We start from the raw sequence: 18440 nt of genomic DNA on the forward strand, positions 1-18440 counted from the left end.
TACTGTACGGCTGTTTCTGCGGGTGTGTAGACGTTTTGTCAGTTTGTTTCACTGTACATTACTGACAGTATTTTGTCCCTGCAGGAAACACAGCTGGAGTACAGGTGCAAGTGTGGTGGAAACACATCAGGCTATGAGACCAAATTTCTGACACTCCCAAAGTGAGTGACCACACTCTTTTTGAATGTCTTCTTCAAAGTCTGAGCTTGTTTTAGTTGTACTTTTGCAGCAGATTCAGGCAGCAAATAGTTTTTGTTCATTTTTCTGTGCTTATAATCTGTTATCGACCCATCAAATCTGCAGCCATTTCCTTTAACTGCTGTCCTCTTTCCTGGATACAGATACCTGATGTTGCACCTAAAGAGGTTCAAGTTCACTGAGGACCTGGAGATGAGGAAGCTGCACGACCCCATCATCATCCTCAATGAGCTGATGGTGACCTCCAGCCAGGTAAAGCATTTACACACCCCAGAACAAAGAAAAAGCAAACATGGACTCTGTGTTGTTGTCAGGATTGTGTGTGAGTGAAGCTAACTGTTGTCTGTGATTCTTCTCAGGCTGAGGGTTGGTACAGCCTGGTTAGTGTCATCAACCATCTTGGCTCCTCAGTAAATAGTGGTAAGTTAACTTCTGAGAACTTTTCTCATATTAACACTTTAAATACATAGAAATACCATTTATTCATCACTGTATCTATAATGAATTTGTGTGTTTAAGTTAGAATATTATGGTAATTTGTGCGAAATTTGTGCTAAAGATGGATGGAAACATGGCTCCAGTTCATAAGTTTCCATTAACATAGATTTTTCTCCTGTTAGGACACTACGTGAGCGAGGGGTTATACCCGGACCAATCAGACCGATGGCTCCACTACGACGACAGGGACATCTTTGAGACAAGCAGAGCCGTTGTTCATGAGTGGCATCAGAAAACTTGCTACGTTCTTTTCTACCAAAGACAGGTAAGATAACAAGAGGGAAAAACCTTGTCGTGTCAGGTTTGATTTAAATATTTCCACCCACAATGAGCTCACTAACATTTCCTGTCTGTTTTCAGATGTAGGCCACGCTATTAATGGGGGAACTTACCACTGTGGGCTTCCTGGATGTGACAAAGGGACTCAGGACAACTCGGCCCAGGTGATAAGCGAAGGAGACAGATAAGTCTGTTAATTGTGTCCTCGTGTTTGTTTTTTTTTGCCACAGACATAGAAGCAGACCAGCAGCTTGCCCTGGATCCTGGAGCAGCAAGTGGTCCCCCAGGCCTCATGAGGAGGGCCAGAGAGCCAGGTTCCTCCTGAGGTTTCCTCCTGTTAAAAGGAAGTTTTTCCTCACCATTGTCCCCAAAGCTCAACTCATATCACAAGTTTTTCTAGTCTGTAGATTAGACTAGATTGGGCTATTCCCCTTAATGATATATGAGTAATTCCGACTGACTTGCTCTCTGGGATTCAACGTATAAGTAAGGGCAAAAAGCGATGCTAAAGAAATTGTAAATAAATATAATATACTTAGATAAATTCTGATTGTCTGTTTTTTTTTGTCTTAATGGTTGAAACATGGAAACAAGGTTTCCAAACAGAAGAAAATGTTACTTCTTCACAAACTGCTTCAGCGTTTCTGCTTAGTTTTTGTTCAAAGAATGTTAACCAAAGGGACTTTTATGCATTTTTTATATTGTTTTTATTTTGTAAGGCCGGTAGGTGGATGGATGGATGGACTGATAAATTATTTTATCTATATGTGAATGGGAATAACCTTCCCACTCAAACTAAATGTCAGCTCGAGCAAATGACTGGAAAATTACAAGTGACTTCGTCTGAGATTGTGCGTCATCTGTGCTGTTCTGGTTCTTCCATTCTGTTCAGACTTGCAGTAAGATCCGAAGACATTTAACTCAATGAAGATGTTAAGACACTGATTAAAGAATCATTCATCATCAAAATTAATAATGATAGTAGAATTTTAGATTTTCATGTTCCCAACTTGCAGTGGTTCTTTTTGTTCTGGTTGCAATAATTATTTATAGGGAAAAGATCTGTGAAGGCGTGCAAAGGTTAGGTCATGTTGTGTGATTCAACAACGTCTGTCTTCCTGCGTCACCTGGAGAATACACTGTGACATCTGAATATTACTTCTCATCAGCACTCTTTAGGGTTCTGACAACTTGACTGCGGTCACAAAAGAAAGGAAAAAAAAAGACAAGACAGAAGCAAGGCTGGTTATTTTATTTCAGTTTTATTACAACATTTTTCCAAGTTTAAAACAACACGTGTTCTCAGCTACAAAAATGCACAGAACTGTGCGAGTTTCACATACTGCAGATTCCTACAGTGGCAGTGAGACAAATGTACACGACAACACACAACACCATGTACCACCGTGTGTATGTAATTACAGATCAGGGTGCCTCCAAGAGCCAAACAGTGTGTAACTTGTTTAAAAATGGTTTTCCCATTTGCAAAGCCTTAAAAAGACAACACAAACTCAGCATACTGAGCGGCCTCTTTCCACACTGACATTCTGACATTCTTCAGGGTTTATACACAGGTAAGAGTTGGAGACCTGTTGGAAACATTTTGCACCGAATTAGATAAAAGACAGAGATACACTGCTGCTGCTAAAAGTGGTGACAGTTGTCTGTGCTTTCTGTGTATTCATTCATTCATTCACACAGAAGCAGACAGAGGGATCACACACACACACACACACACACACGCATCTGCCAGCTTGAGGCAGCCCATCGCTCACAGTTATCACTTAAGTGTCTGACCGCTCTGTCTATTGCGCTTTGCCCACATGCATATATTAGGCATGCTATGTCCTGCTTACAGTAACATGACCTGGGATTTATCAGAGGTAGGGTTTGTCCCCAATGACACTCAAAAGCTCTTACCTTCATCATACAAATAAAATTAAACACGCATTCACACAAGACAAATAGAAAAATAGAATAAAAAAGTTACAACAAGATGACATTAAAAAAGACAAACATGAAAATGAACTAAGTCAATGAGATGCTATTGGTCCAGTCTGTGTTACAATCACAACCATTTCTGTGTCAGCACCATAGTTGTTCCCAGTTCCACAGTCTCCTTAATACTTTATGCTAGACGACGGGGGGCTTGCATGGTTGCTTCTGCAACCATCTCCTGTCTCAGCTTTCACGAGAAGCTTACTGGGGAAGCGTGATCCTCCTATTTTGCTACACTTGTAATGCTGTTTTCCCACCATACTGCCGACAACAGTGCCGACACTCGATATCGGCCTTAAGAGTCGGACACCGTGTTAAACAGAAGCTTTCACAGTATCCAAGGATCCAGGTCGGCGCATGCACACACACCTCCGTAAGATTACGACTTGGTGCAAAAAAAAACGTTCTAACACTCAAAAACACACAAAAGAAGCAGGGGGAAACTATTTGAGAAGTGTACTTTCTATTTTTCCATCGAAAAACAGATAATTGACCAAAAGCAAGGAAAAAAGCATCTGAAAAGTGTTCAAGTGGAGACCCTGTAGTGTTGCATAATGTAGAAATTCGAGCAAATTTGTTCCGAAAGTGATTTTCTGTTGTAGTGCTGCTTTATTTCAAATGGAAACATTCGTTGAGAATTTTTGCAATCTGCATGGAAACGACTTTCCCACATTCGTTTAGCTCTTGAGCCTGATAACTTTCTTTCTTTTAACAAACACCAATCTGAACAACTTGTGACGTGTGTTTTCTGCTGCCAAGTGTTTCACGTTACAAAAAAAATACTTTGGCAGCGTCTGAGTGTGTGACGCCGCCCGCTTCCTCGTAGCACCTATGCTGTTTACAGGAGAGGTACTGTGAAACTGCAAAAAGTCAGCTTCAGCCTCACGGGTGACTTTAAAGGTCCTGTAGCATTTTCTGTCAAAGCGTGTACGTGCTAATATATTTCTCTATAGCGGTACTTATTTGGCTTTAGCTTAAAAAAAAACTATGCTACTCATACTATCTACTTGAAATAAATAATAAACTGTAATGAATAGATTTCTGTATCAGATTGTCACCACTGAGAAAAGTTATACTCTACATACACGCCAGTCCGTGTCCTGACGAGTCAAGTGCGAACACTGCTGTACACAATGATGCTGAGAGAGGGGGGTGACATTCAAAAACAACAAGTACGCCTGGAATTACAGGTTTTCAAATGGGACCATGTGGTGTATGGAGAACACACAACCATGACGTGGGGTAGCACAGTGTCGTAACAGCAGTGCTGGGCGGCTTCATAGGTAACCTTTCTGCAAAAATAACTTTCCTAAAACTCCAACCAACAAAGGAGCTGTTCAGAGGACGTCTTACTCGTCATTCATTGGATTTGTATATATATAAAAAAAAAAGAAAAATTAGCCTCTGAGAGAGAGGATGGGAAATGACTAGAGTAAAAACTTGGCTCCGGGTCATTTTGCAGACAGCGTGTGTGCGTGTAGGGTGCCAGAATCTCTATATGCGGGTCGCTTTTGCAAAGCCCTCATCGAGCACTACTGCCTCCGTGTAAGGGCGCGCTGAGGCGCACCTCAGTGGCAGTTCTGCAACCAGCACACACACATTAACACACCATCTTAACACACATCCATCACATTGGCATCACAGTCCTCTTGCTCGTTTGTGTGTTTGCGTGCGTTTGTCAAGATGGTCAGGCACACATCCGTAACATGTGTATGTATGTGTGCATTATGAGGGTCCATGTTTGGATGACTATGTCCTCCTCTTGGCCGTGCTAATGTTCAGGAGCCTGAATCCGGCTGAGGCTGAGGCTCCTCTGATTGGCTCTGGCCCTCTCTGCGCAGCTCCTCACCAAGCTCGCCCATGTCCATGTCAGGCAAGTCGTCCTCGATGTGTGCAGCTGCTGCGTCCTCGCAGTACACGCACTCCTGCACAAACACACATGCATGTTAAGGACCATTTCTAGTTGCTCTGCTGCTTTCTGAAACACATGGACTGTGTGGGCTCCTCACCTTCACATTGATAGCTGCAGGTAGACCTCCCCTCCTCATCCAGGGATGCTCCTCCACCAGCTCTCGTCGCTGATCTGAGGTGAAATGAGGCTGGCTCTTCTGCATCTGTCTCAGTCTCTCCTTGTCTTCTCTCAGAACTCTCTGAATATCCCTGTTTGTCAGGTGGTTAAAATAGATATACATTGGTTTACTGAAAGTGATTAAATTTGGAGCACAAAAATTATTTATAAAATACATGGCAGTGAAGTGTGTTCCCTTTAAAAAAAGACTTAAATCCCACTGGTAACTCACCGAGATGGCATTTCATATGTCATCATGACCTTGTCATCAGCATTGGCCATCAGCAGCCAAAGTGGCTCCTGTAGAACGTATTTGATTAAATTCTCCCCGTCCCCCTGGCTTGAGGCTTTGGCCTGTGACTTGCTGCTCTCAGAGGCTCCTTCCACAGTCATTTTTGGTTTCCCTTTAGGATCATGTTCCAGGGAGTCAATACTGCCGAAGTATTTGCTGGTGTTGCTGCTTCCTACACACAGTTGACGAGGGAAAAAACATATATTTATGTTTTTGTTTTTACATTAGTTTAAAACTAGTGACCACATTGTGACACAAATGGGGCAAAACTCTTTTTAAGCGTGGATGTTTTTTCTCAGCTGACCTGTTCTGCTGCCAGAGGCTCCGCTGGCTGAGGTACGACAGCCGTTGCAGCCTGAACCTGAGCCAGATCCTGACCCTGATCCTGAGCCCATTGAGCCAGAGGTGGCTGACCCGGTGCCAGAATGAGAGTCCTCCTGCTCCCGCAGCAGGATGTCCAGCAGATCACAGGATGACGAGTTACCGTCACTTTGACCCCCATCACAAGGAGATTCCACCTGAAACAAACCAGCGATAAGAGAGATAAATTACTTCTATCATTAGGTTTTGTGGTAGCTTTTAAGTGGAAGCACGTGTAAATTAGAGTAACTTTCAGGCTACTGGCAAACTGTGGCTCTTACCTGTTGGTGATTCTCAATATTGGCTGTACTTCCGCTCTTTTCCCCTGCTGCTCCCACTCCCCCTGACACTGCTGCACTGCTGCCCTGCCCTCCAGCAGACAGCACTGCGCTGTCCTGACGTTCCACCGAGCGCTGCCCCTCCTCCATGCTCAGCAGATTGAGCTGCAGGGGCGAGCTGCAGCGGGACTCAAACAGTGGAGGTGATGTGGTAGGCTCCCGCACCCCAGAGGCAGGGGTGGAGGATCGTGAGGCTGCACTCCCTCTGGGCTCGACTGCCGGTGCTTTGGGGAGTTCGGGGGCTATGGTGTAAGGGAAGGCTTGAGGTTGAAAAGGGGTTGGAGGAACAAACTGAGTCTGTACTGCGAAAGAAGGCTGAGTAGCAAAGGGTTGCTGAGTAGTGAAGGCAGTCTGAGGTGCCTGGAAAGGCTGTTGGGTAGTGTATGGAGTCTGAGCGACTTGGAACGGCGGCTGGGGAGGAAAGGCAGTCTGTACAGGAAATGGCGGCTGGCTGGTAAAGGAAGGCTGTGTTTGCATGGTGAAGGTTGGCTGGGGGGCTTGAAATGGCTGCTGGGTGGCGTACACGGGTTGTGTCTGGGTCGGCTCAGTGAAAAATGCTGGTCTTGATGCAGCTCCCAGCTGGCCTATCTGACCCAACTGTCCTATTTGGGGAAAGATGTAATTGGGCAACACCAGAGCCACAACAGGTGTAACAATGGGTGCGGGGAATGGGGTGGTGGTGGGTGGAGCTTGGGTGTTCTGCCCTTCTCCAAAACCAGTGGAAAGAGAGGGGTCAGGGCAAGGTGCCTGAGCTGGAGCAGCGGGTGTTGGGGGATAGAGCGGGTATGCAGGCACCATGGTGGGGTATGAGACATTAAAAGCTGATAGGGATGCTTCTGATGGGGACCACGAGGTCTGGTTGAGGCCCTGGAGAGGAGGGCGGGGTTTGTGGTTAGACACAGTGCTGTCTGATGAATCAGGATGCTTAATTCGTGGCTTTTTGGATTTCCTGTTGCGGATGCCCTTCTTGGCGGTAGTCTCTGGCCTTGCGGTGCCTTGTTTGGCAGCACCTCGTAGTCCTGACGATTCTGAGAGGATACATGTAGAAGTGAGAAAACTGTTTTTGATAAACGTATATACATGTATGTAGTTCTGAACTTATCCCAGAGTTAATTCCTCTTCCCATTAGCAGATATTCAGCTATAATTACTCTGAATAACTCCTATAAAATACATGTTAAAACTCTGAAAGTTGCAGTACCTTCAGCATTGGCTGGACCTCTCTGTTTGTGGAGATAGGATGAACATTCCTTCTGGAAGCTCCTGGCGTTGCGGAGCTCTCGGCAGCGGTTCAGGAAGGCCTGCTCTTCTTTTTGAGTGTGTGCTGCAAGCACCTGCTTTGTAAGTCCCAGCTTCTTGTAGGCCTCCTTCTCTTGGCTGGGTGGAGATACCATACTGACCGGCAGAGCTGGGGGCGCCGGGCTTTCTGCCACATCCTCGATTATCTCTGTAGCACATCACATCAAACATCTCATTGTCCAACAAATAGTTTAAAAGTGCTCTTTATTCCAGCTGGATTTCTGTGTGTGTGTTCTCTATCACGTCCTATAAAGGCTTGAACTTAAAAACTCACCAGATTCTGGCTGAGGCTTCTTGTCTCCTACGTGGACGATGGTGCTGCTGTAGCTGCACTGTGAGGTGATTGACACAACGCTCTCAGCCTTACTGTGCAGAGTGAGGGGTGTGAGGGTGCCCCCCACCACAGCAGCTGCCCCAGACGGATGATGCTTCTTGGGTGCTTTCATGTTTGACAGGCCTGGCTGGGAGTCTCGCATCAAAGTTTCTGGAAGGGTTGGGAAGACATTTTTAAGTAAGCTACAACCTTCGATTATTGCTGTCTTGTTTCATGGCAAGTGAACCGTTAAAATAACAAGATTTAAACCCGCAGATTAGAGTGGTTGTATGTGTACAGATGCAGTCAGTCTGCATACCTGTGTGTGTATCCTGAGGCACTTGTATACCATCTTCTAATCCCCTCTTGTCATCATCTGAGTTGGATGAGGTGGTGTTTGATGAGAACTGGTACTTTCTTTTGACTGTGATGGGTACGTTGCAACTCTCCAGATACCTAGAAACCAAAAATGGTTTATTTTAGAAATCACAAGTTGCTTACATTCAGTAACAAGTGATCTTTAACCACCATCATTCGTGGAGAAAAACACCAGCTTTTACCTGATGACACTGTCGAGGCAGCTGATCTGCTGGTAGGAGCAGACAGTCTGGTCTTTAAAGGTGAGGTCCTCCATGCTGCCTGCGGGGCTGTCCCTGAATTGCTGAGGGGTTCCTGAGTCCTTCAGACGCATCCCCGAACTCCTCTGAACTGCCGACGATGCTGCACAGAGAGCGGGGAGAAAATGAGCAATCGCACCCTGAGTATCTAGCACTGTTATTTCAAGAAAGAAAAGACCACTTATCCCAACATAAGTTACATTTTCTTAGTAAGTCTGCTTGAAATGAAAAGTGCATGTAGCTGCTCCCTGAAATGAACTGTTAGCTAAAGCGACCACAGAATGTCTTGGGTTTTGCAGTAATAAACTGAACTTACGGTCAGTGGTCTTCCTCTGCTCGTGTTTGGATGCCAATGGTGAAGGTGGGGGGGAGCGCAGGCAGACCTGAGAGTCCAGGTTTTTCAGCATATGGACTCCCTTGCAAATTTCCTGAAAGGTCCTGGGCTTGGTCGTGCCTGTCTCCTCCGCTTTGTTCCCAGCTGCAATGTTGCCGTTGCTTTCACTGGACGAGCTGATGCTCACTTGTTGTTCATGAGAGCCGTTGCTGCCATGGCTTCCATAACCACTGGAGCCCATGTTGTGGACGGGCTGAAGAGAGAAAGACCGTTAAGGGAAGTGACAAATGCCTCCCGTGTGCAAGTTGAAGACTTGTGTGTGTTTGCTTACTTGGAGTAGCAGTCTGTGGATCTGCTCGCTTATTTCCTGGATGTCAGAATCCATCATCTTCCCTCCATGGAAATCTGGTGCTGCAAAAACATCTTCGTTGACAGGACCCCTGAAACCCATAAAGACACCACTGTCATCTTGCCAGTTCAAATCAATAGCCAATAAAAGTCTGTGACTACAGCAACATGTTGGAAATACTCACATCCGGACTTTGTGCCTGCCGATCACAAAGGACACTTTGCGGCTCCAGGGATTGACAAAGCTGGACCAGCTGGTGTCGATGGTGATGTATTCGCCATTTCTTGCACAAAAACGGATCGACGAATGGTCAAATGGCTGACCAGCGTACTGCAGAACTGTTGGAAACAGGATACATTATTTATGAGTGACATAGATAGAAAAGCACGAAGGATTGGTTGAGCCACTCAGATTATCAAATCATTGCTTTGTAGCTAAATATATTTCAAGAATTTAAAGAACATAACCAGTTTCATTTCAGTCCCATGAATTTAAATAAGTGTTCTCACTCTTGCGATGTACAGCCAGCATTAAGGGTCTGTCACTTGGGTGCAGATTGAGAAGTACGGAAGTCCCGATCAGGTCCTGAGGGAGGTAACCCAACAGAGGAACAGCCCTGTTGGAGAAATAAGAACCGTTACTTTAGTGTGACGCAGCACTGCAAAATAAAAAAAAATAAAAAGAAGCTTCCATAAAGGTTTCACAGCGACTCGGTTCACACACCTCTCATCGACATCCTGAAACACACAGTTTGGTGTGTGTGTGGTGGTGAAGATCCGTTTGTCAGAGGGTATTCTGGGGGCTGAGTAGAAAGGAAGAAATATTTTATAAATATCTAAACAATATTATCAAAACATTTTGTAATGATTACATGTTGCAGAGGGAGAGAACACCAGAATAAGCTTAACATTTCAACTGAAGAAATGCACCTGAAAGGATGTCCCTCAGTTCTCACCTTCATATCCAGAGTGCACCCTCTCAGCCAGCAGAAGGCAGCAGAACTGCTCTTCGGCCAGCTCCGCATCCTGTACTTTCATCAGGTACGGGGTCATACGGAAAGGATAGTACTGGAGATCCCCCTCGCGTTCCTTTCCACCACTGCAAGATAAGCACGCTGTTGGTGTGCTGTCTAGTTTGAGCACAACATCACACGTGGGATTCATAACTTTCTTTTAAGAAACATAAATTTGAACGATGCATTTTTTCTTTGAACCCAACAGACAAACCCTTGTGTTATGTTTTGTTAAGTAAATCGAGGTCAAAACTCAATGTATAGTGAAGAGTCGTTTTACTGAAGTAATTGTGTAATTTAGGCTAATGAGCTCTAGTTCTAACCCTTTTGAGTTAATTCATTTTCAGAACACATACCCTTGCTAAGTCAGTAAGTAACTTATCAAACTTGGAATATCTTAAAGCAATAAATGCCTATGGTGATAGTTTCTGAGATATACAACAACTCATTTCCAAGTTCTTTTTGTTTTGACTCCCAGCTGTTACTCGCCATCTGGTCACTAGATGGCGAGTCCCTCCCCTCCCCTCATTCACCCTCTCTCAGAGCTGGTTTGAGCAGGAAACCCATTAAAGAAGATGCCGGCTGCTGTCACTCACCTGATGCGGCAAAAGAAGGATTTCTCCTGCATGCACTCCGTGGGAGACGACTCTGAGTAAGAGATGGGGGGGGGAGTGTGATGAATATATCATCAAATAATAAAGCTTGACTACTTCCAATCTGTTATGTATCAATATTCATAACACCATTCACTGGACCTGAGAGTTGAGTATCTCACCCAAGAGGGGAGGAGAGCTTATTGCAAAACAGGATTTGTAAAATGATGAAATAAAACGAAAAAGGTTTAATGTAAAAAAATAGAGCTGCTTATCACCTGCAAGAGTTTACACACCAAGTGATCTCTGCTCTGACAGAGCAGAACTGATACAAACTACAAATTAGACCACAGAATCACAGCCTAAAGAGGAGGCTCAATGCCGTTTTTTGATGAAAACTTTCAAAAAAAGTGAATGGAATTGTTAATTGCTGCGTTGGTTTGTAATGAAACGCACAGGTGTACCTAACAAAATGGTAAACAGGAGATTCTGTCTGCTCCAATTGTGACGACATCCTCTGTGAATAAGTGACAGATGCATGTGGGTAGGCGTGCATTCATTAATGTGTGGCTAATCATGTTAATGAAATATGTGCAAAGCACTTCTCACCATGTGTGGAGGTGGGTGGGTCATGTGAAAGAAATAGATTCATGTGTACGCGTGGGTGATTTGGGTTATGTTTCATGTGGATTTGCAACGTGCACATGTTTTGCAATATATATCTACCATCTGACAAAACAGGTTATTAGCCCATATTTGGACTGTACCTGCTCCAGTGCACATGCTCCATGAAGGCAGGCGGTAGGGGGTGGTGAAGCTGTAAAACACGCTGACATCCTGGGGAGTCAGGAACTCCACAAACTTGGCGTTGTTGAACACTTCGCGCTTACAGTTCAAAATGGTGGCCGCCTGGTCTGAGATGTAAACAATCTTCCCCGTGATAAGAGATACGGCCACAGCAAATATATCCTACAGGCACAAAGACAAAGAAAAGTCACCAAGTTAGAGGGTGAACATGATGGTGCAGTGGTTAGTACCAAAGTGTTGCAGCAAGAGCTTTTCTGATATGAGCCTGGTGGGCTGTGGCCTTTCTGTGAAGAGTCTGCATGAGCTTCACTGAAAGTCTTCACCTGGTGCCTGCGGCTTCTTCCCATATTTTTTCATCCTGTGATAGACAGGTGGCTTAACCATGCATTCTGCCTTCTGCCCAGTGTTAATCACCAGAATGCCTTTTAGTAGCATATGCAAATTGATTATGTCTCACTAGATTTTTGTCTGTGTGCTGAATTAGATTAGATTCTGACATACAGAGGAGTCATGGTTACTTAGAGCTCTGTCTGATGAGGCGTTATCAGTTAGGACCTACTTAGGGTTAGAGAATATCAACTTTGGTAGAGCCACTGGAGAGGGCCTAAACTTATTTCAACCTTTAAAAGGGAACTTTCCTGAAAAAGCATGAGAAGAGCTGATGTAATGTAAGGTGAAGAGTTGTGACACTTACAGTGTTTTTGAGGGTGTATTCTGAAGTGATGGTGTTGATTTCCTCAATAGTGTAAGATGATACATCGAACCCTGGTGGCTGACTGTCATTAATCATCAGCATCTGGTAGTACTCTTCATTGGCTGCCAAAGCAAAACAACACACATCACTGCATGCGTCACAAAACAAAATATTCAACCACATTTTTAATTACTGATCTAAAAAAAAGAAGCATGTTTGTTTTGTCAATGTAACATTGCCAAATACACTATAACAGCACTGTTAAGACATGTAAGAAAATGTGCATGAAAATAAAGCCAAAACCAGTGAGTCTTACCTTTCACCTGCTTGATACATCGCAGCGCATATTTGAGCGTGTTGACAGTGTTGGACTTGCCCTTACTCCTCTTTTCTGAAGGCAAATGCATCTTCAGCTCCTTGAGAGTCTTGAAGAGCTCCTTCTGTGTCTTAGCTTTGGCTGACTGTTCACTGCTGTAGGATGTGACAGAGACAGAAACACGAGCATCAATATGACAAGGTCTCACCAGTGACGTCACAGTCAGCTTTCCAGCATGGGGAGCAGAACAGGAGGGGACTCGGATGCTACGGGAATGTTTCTGGGATTTATCTTTCTAATGGTTTGCCTTTGAGAGCTTTCTGGAATTGTATACTGAAAGCACCGCTAACCTGCAGCCGCTGGTTGAAGGGTTGTCCTGCTCCGAGCTCATCAGACTGAAGGCATTGGAGCTGCTCGGCGGGGAGGGGCTGTGAGAGTTGGAACTGTAACCAGCAAACACACGATATGTTATTTAACAAGTTATTCAGAGGAAATACATCAAAGCAAACAGAGTGTTGTAAAAAAAATGACATTGGAGACTGTTGGAGGGGAGACTAAATGTAAAATACCACAAACACATCATCCGTGTTTGACCTCATGAATAGAAAAGGTTGCAAAATGCTTTAAAATGTGCAAACAAGGGGAGAAGTGAGGAAACTGAGCTATTAAGCAAAAAGAGGAGCCATGTGACGCAGTGTCATTGAGGGATGATGGCGTAATACATCAGCCGACTTTTTTACTGCTCTGCAGCCCATTCGTTTAAGTCTGATTTGCCTTGATACAGAATTTCTTACAGATACAGATCCAAACAGAATCCCACAGGACTTAATAGAGCAGCTGCTGTGTCGTAATCACTGACGTTTGACCAGGAAGTTCAACCGATCAGCCGACCCATTCATATTCAAAAGTTTCATTCGTTTTCCAATGTTCTCCAAGCTGCACAGCTCTATGTAACATTTCTGAACTCACTGTCATCACAGCCACCATGTTTGAAAAGTGCTGAGTGAGGTAAACGTCCTGCACTGGTTATGTAACAACCAGTTTTATTTAGTTTATCACAACTGGGAAAACAATTCCCATGACTTTCCTCTCCATTAAACACTCACCAAAGGGCTGCAAGAATGACTCATTAATGACTCAAGTTGGAGAAAATGAGCCTTCAGTAACTTCAATGAACCTTACTTCCGTGACCTACATGGTCCGCCCCCCCACGGTGGAGAAAAAAGCCCAACCTCCATTAGCATGATTCAGTGCATCTGATGGGATCTCACCTCTTATTGCTTCCTAAAGACTCCATAAGTGCGGAATCCTTGCCATTGCCACTTGAGCTGCCCACAGATTCGTTGCCGTGGGACTCATTGCCATGCGACTCGTTACCATGGGATTCTGTCCCACTCCCACTTGAGCCGCTGCCACCCATCTCTACATCCTCATGTAAAGGTTGCCGTTGTCGCTTCCTGTCGTCATGGGGGGAGCCCAGTGAGACTGGGTGCTCGTGGCTGCTCTCGCTCCCTTCGGAGGTCAGTCCTAACTCGGGCTCGAGTTCTACCCCGTCCTGCCCACCACAACTCTCGTTATAACTGCTGGCCATGCGGTGACGTTGGCTCATGGAGCCACAGAGAAGGTTCTGCTCTTCCTCAGCCTAAAGGCCTAGACTCGCCCGGTTCTGTTCTCGCCCGTCTAAAGTTGGGGCGTGATGGTGCTTCGGATCGCTGTCTTCAAACACGGGATGGGCCAAAGGGCAAAGGATGGGAAATTAAGTTGACTTCCACGTTCCAATGCCATGAGGTGTATGACACTGGGATGAGAATGGAGTTGATTTCTTAGAGCCAGGGGTGCAGTCTGCGGAAGGAAAACAAAAGAAGTGAAATGACTCATAAAAATCCTCTTTACAATACAGTGCACTTCTGTTGATAACAACACTAAGAAAACACAATGATAAATTTAGAAGCAATCAATGTGGATTATGGCAAACCATCCATCATAATCACAGAGACCATCACTTTGATCTGATCAGCCAGCTTTCTATCACAGCACTGCTTAAAGTCAACACTAAAGGGCACAACAGTACAAAGGAAATGCGTTTTCACACACAGGCAGCAAGGCTGGAGCCATCTATCTTTCAAATGGGCTGCACAGTTAACCTGCTTGTTGTCTGCCCTTTCCAGGAGGATTACAGCCTCAGACCACTGTGATCGCTTCCAAATGTTCAAAGAACTGCTCACATAAAAGGGGACTCTATAATTTATAACATGAGTTTGATGTATCTATTTTAGATTTTAAGTTACTATCTGTGGTGCAGTATGCCTAAAACTGCGCCTAAAACAGTGACGACTGTCCAAATATACATCTGCATGGTAGCTTGACACGTGAGTCCACTCCTAAAACCACCTGCGATAAGCAGAGGTGTAAAGGCACGGGTCAGAAGGGCGCCGTTGCACTGCCTTTCTGTGGTGTTTGGGCCAAAGCACATCGAAGATATTTCACTGAGACCTCAGGAAACTGTGTCAAATCGTTACAAAAATAAGAGCAGAGTTTGTCCCCTGTAATCCCAAAGCTAATAAATCCCACACAATCAGAAGTGGCACCGATGTTCTGTCCATTCACTGAAATCTAAGTCAAAAAGAGAGTCTTACGTAACACAGAGCGTAGCCACGCAGTCAATGAACAAACGTTACAAGCCTTGCTTTTTTCCCCACAAAATCATATCTATACAAAAAAAAAACTTAACTAACCAGTAATTTTTTTTGTCATATCACAGTATGATTGCAAGAAAAACAGCCACACTGTGCATACAATATGATTTTTGCTTGTGATTAGAAACGGGAACAGACTGTGAAGAAACTCTGGGAGAGAAATAAATGTTTCTCTGAATTAAATTGGATAGAAACTTTCCTCATTTCTACAGCTTCTACCACTTCCTCCTACACTTTAACTCCGCAACCCTCCCCACATCGGGACAGGACTAGTTGGAGCTATTTATGCCTGTTACAGGAAATACAATAGGTACTGAAGCCAAATTTCACATTTCACAGTTTTTCTTGCTGTCCAGTATCAGGTTGCAGCTATTTATATAAGCGTGCAAATTCACTTGCTTGTCTGTTCTTCACCTTTTACATAAGCAATTTTATGTAACTTGAAAGTTTTTTAGGAAAGTTACTCATATTTTCAAATCTACAAAAATATAACCCAGCAGAAATTCCAAGCACCCACACATCCACTGCCACCTTTGGAGATGACCCACTAGCAAATTTAACAGTGGAAATAGCAAAGCTGTCGGTCAGGACGCTCTATTGGCTGCCTCAGAGGGCCAATCAGGTGAGAGAAAGGAGCGCCAACAAGTTAATATGACATCAGCTCAAACAGGGTTACATTCAAGGCAGATCATTACAGACACGCTTTTCATTTGATATTTTATAACAAAAAAAAGCCATGACTCCAGGAGTATTGTGTTTCATCTACTGACACAGCATATGTCACACATAATCATAAAATTATAATTAAGGCGAATTATAGGGCAGAGCTTCTCATTGTAGCTCAGATGATTTATGAAGAAGGGTATCGAGTCCTTCCAAAAGTCAACAATAAATGCGAGAAATAAATACAAGATATGCAGCAGCGTGGTTCAAACTAAAAGACGAAATTTAAAATAAACTATTAATAGCACACTATCAAAAAGACAGTTATACACTCTTAACCAAAACTTAAAAATACAGTCAGAATAAAGCTGTAAAAGCAAACCTGAACAATATGCATTTACACAAGTTTAAATGTCCTTAAAACCTTAGAAGTGCAAGTAGCATGGACACAAACTCACCAGAGGTCTCTTTCTCTATGAACATGACAAGAAACACCAGCAGCCAAAATCGTCCAAGGACAGAGTAAAACTCCTTCAAGCACAGTAAGCAAATAAATGTGCAATTCTCAAAACAGAGCAAAAGAATGACAGAATACAAATTAAATCCTTCCAGGAAATCCTTGTGCTTTCTACTTCCAGCTGAGCTCTGTTTTAGAGTGAGCGCAGGTACTCTCTACACATTAGCACAGATCTCTGACATTATACAACCCTGCTCCGGTCACATGGATTTGTTCAGCACAAAGCCGATAGCCCTGTTTCATAAAACCACATGCTTTTTCTTGTAACCCGCCACTCGGGCGTATTCTTTCATCAAACTTGAGACAGAGATAACACAAAACCAGTTAAGAATACTACCTATCTGTTGAATTTTGCAAGCAATTCACTCTTAGCTGGAAAAGCAAGGGGGAAACATTCCTTTTATTTTCTTGAAAAGGAAAATGAATGAAAAAAAGACAAAGCTATTGTTCCTGTGGGATTAACTGATTATTTTATTGTTTTCTTAGTATTTTCATGCCTGATCATGTGATGGCCTTCCCCGCAATTTAATCAAATGACATCATCACATGAGTTACATCACTGTATCAGTTAATGTGTGGTACACAACACATGCTATTTTAGACTGTATCATCTTATACTGTCCATATTGTGTATGCATGTGTGTATATATACACACAAATACATATGAGTTAATCACTCTTTGACTTACAGGAGGGCTCTCAGTTATTTTCTGTGTAGTATTATGGGGGCAACATATCTGCTATGATTAGGAATCTAAATCTTTTCAAGGTCTAGCTAATCTTCCAACAAGTACCTTGCTTCTCTAACCAGATCATATAATTAATGCTAATACCTACTTAATATTGATATTTACAGTGAGATAAGTCACAAAAAATGTTTTAAACATGCATATGTGTGCACTGCAGCCCTCTTTGGGAAACTTGAATAGTATTGAGATGGAAATCAACTTATTGACTAGTAATTCCTACCAATTCCATCTCTGTTAAAATAAAGTCGGTCCAAACGTCATAAGTGTATCTATTCAATGTAAAGAAAAGGATTTTCTCCTTGTATACGTGAATGTGAGCACTACAGAAACATTTACCAAATGATTTCTCAGTCCCTTGCAAAGAAAACTGAGTAATTAATAAATAAATATATATATATTAGTCACTGACAAATTTTTCTACGTTTCCCACATATTCAAACTTACATCAAATAACAGTTCGAGCACTTAAAAATATAATAATAGGAGAAAAAATAACACATTTGCCAAAATCCCTTCCCCCCCCAGGCTCCCATTGACCTGCTAGTCACAATCCACACACACGTTGACCTGCAATCCACTGCACGGTACACTGACACAGTTATGTAAAAGTGACAACATTGCTAAAAACACGAAACAAAATAAGCGTAGCTTACCCACAGACGACTCATTTAACAAAAGATTACTTTCTTCCACCGATGTGAATGCACAGAAAACTCCGGACAGTATTTCGTGGGTTATAAAAGTACAATAACTAGAGCAATCGCTATTCCCGCGCATGCGCACATAGAAATGTAGTTATGCAAGCAATTTTTTTGTGCTCTGATATTAATTTCTACCACAATTGAAAGTCTAAAATAAAAGAAAACCAACCTTTTCGGTCCAAATGAAAGTCCCCGCTCCGTTCGGCTACAGCAAAAAGAAAAAGCTAAGCTGACAAGTGAGTAAAACGCTAATTTAGAGCATCCAGTACCCGACAATGGGAGTCGAGCTTCAGACTAGTTGACACAGTAGTCGTTGGTTCCTCCCCGGCTTTCTCCGGTAAAGACTCACCGGCAAATCAGAGAGCTCACCGAGTGACCTCAATTCAGTCTCCTCCCCTAACATTACTCGATTGGCTGAAGGCTATGGGTTTCCATGGAGAAAGTTATGGAACAGCAACGGCGTGAGCTCATTGGTGCAAAGCGCTGTCCGTCGTTTTATATAAACAAGTCATTCATTGCACGTGGAATCTCATGTTGTGTGTATCGTGGGATGATGTAGCGAGCAGTGACGACCACACGGAGTAGTAGGGTTTGAAAACAACGTGTCAACTGTTGAAATTACATAAATGTAAAATGTGTGAGGAAGCTACAGCAAGAAATTATAAAACAAACTAAAAACATTAAGAAAACACCAGTTCAAGAAGTTAGTGTAATACGCGAGATATTGCTAACATATTGGCAGAATGACAT

General features: G+C 43.4%; 1 protein-coding gene across 1 annotated transcript; it reads right to left on the reverse strand.

The window, feature by feature from the left end:
• Positions 1-2221: 2221 nt before the first annotated feature.
• LOC140314660 (period circadian protein homolog 2-like) lies at positions 2222-18012 on the reverse strand. Its single transcript, XM_072392983.1, has 22 exons — positions 17860-18012; positions 13636-14206; positions 12715-12807; positions 12365-12519; positions 12049-12170; positions 11315-11516; positions 10551-10602; positions 9898-10040; positions 9666-9744; positions 9452-9558; positions 9127-9280; positions 8925-9033; positions 8576-8846; positions 8203-8362; positions 7962-8098; positions 7604-7813; positions 7232-7477; positions 5975-7059; positions 5638-5851; positions 5274-5505; positions 4983-5133; positions 2222-4898 (listed from the first exon to the last, which is right to left on the reverse strand). Exons 2-22 carry the CDS (start codon positions 13971-13973, stop codon positions 4752-4754), a joined length of 4407 nt encoding a protein of 1468 aa, XP_072249084.1. The 5' UTR covers positions 13974-14206; positions 17860-18012; the 3' UTR covers positions 2222-4751.
• Between the last annotated feature and the right edge of the window lie 428 nt (positions 18013-18440).

Source organism: Leuresthes tenuis, unplaced genomic scaffold (assembly GCF_036924035.1).
Source record: "Leuresthes tenuis unplaced genomic scaffold, fLeuTen1.0.hap1 SCAF_9, whole genome shotgun sequence".
NCBI classification, from domain to species: domain Eukaryota; kingdom Metazoa; phylum Chordata; class Actinopteri; order Atheriniformes; family Atherinopsidae; genus Leuresthes; species Leuresthes tenuis.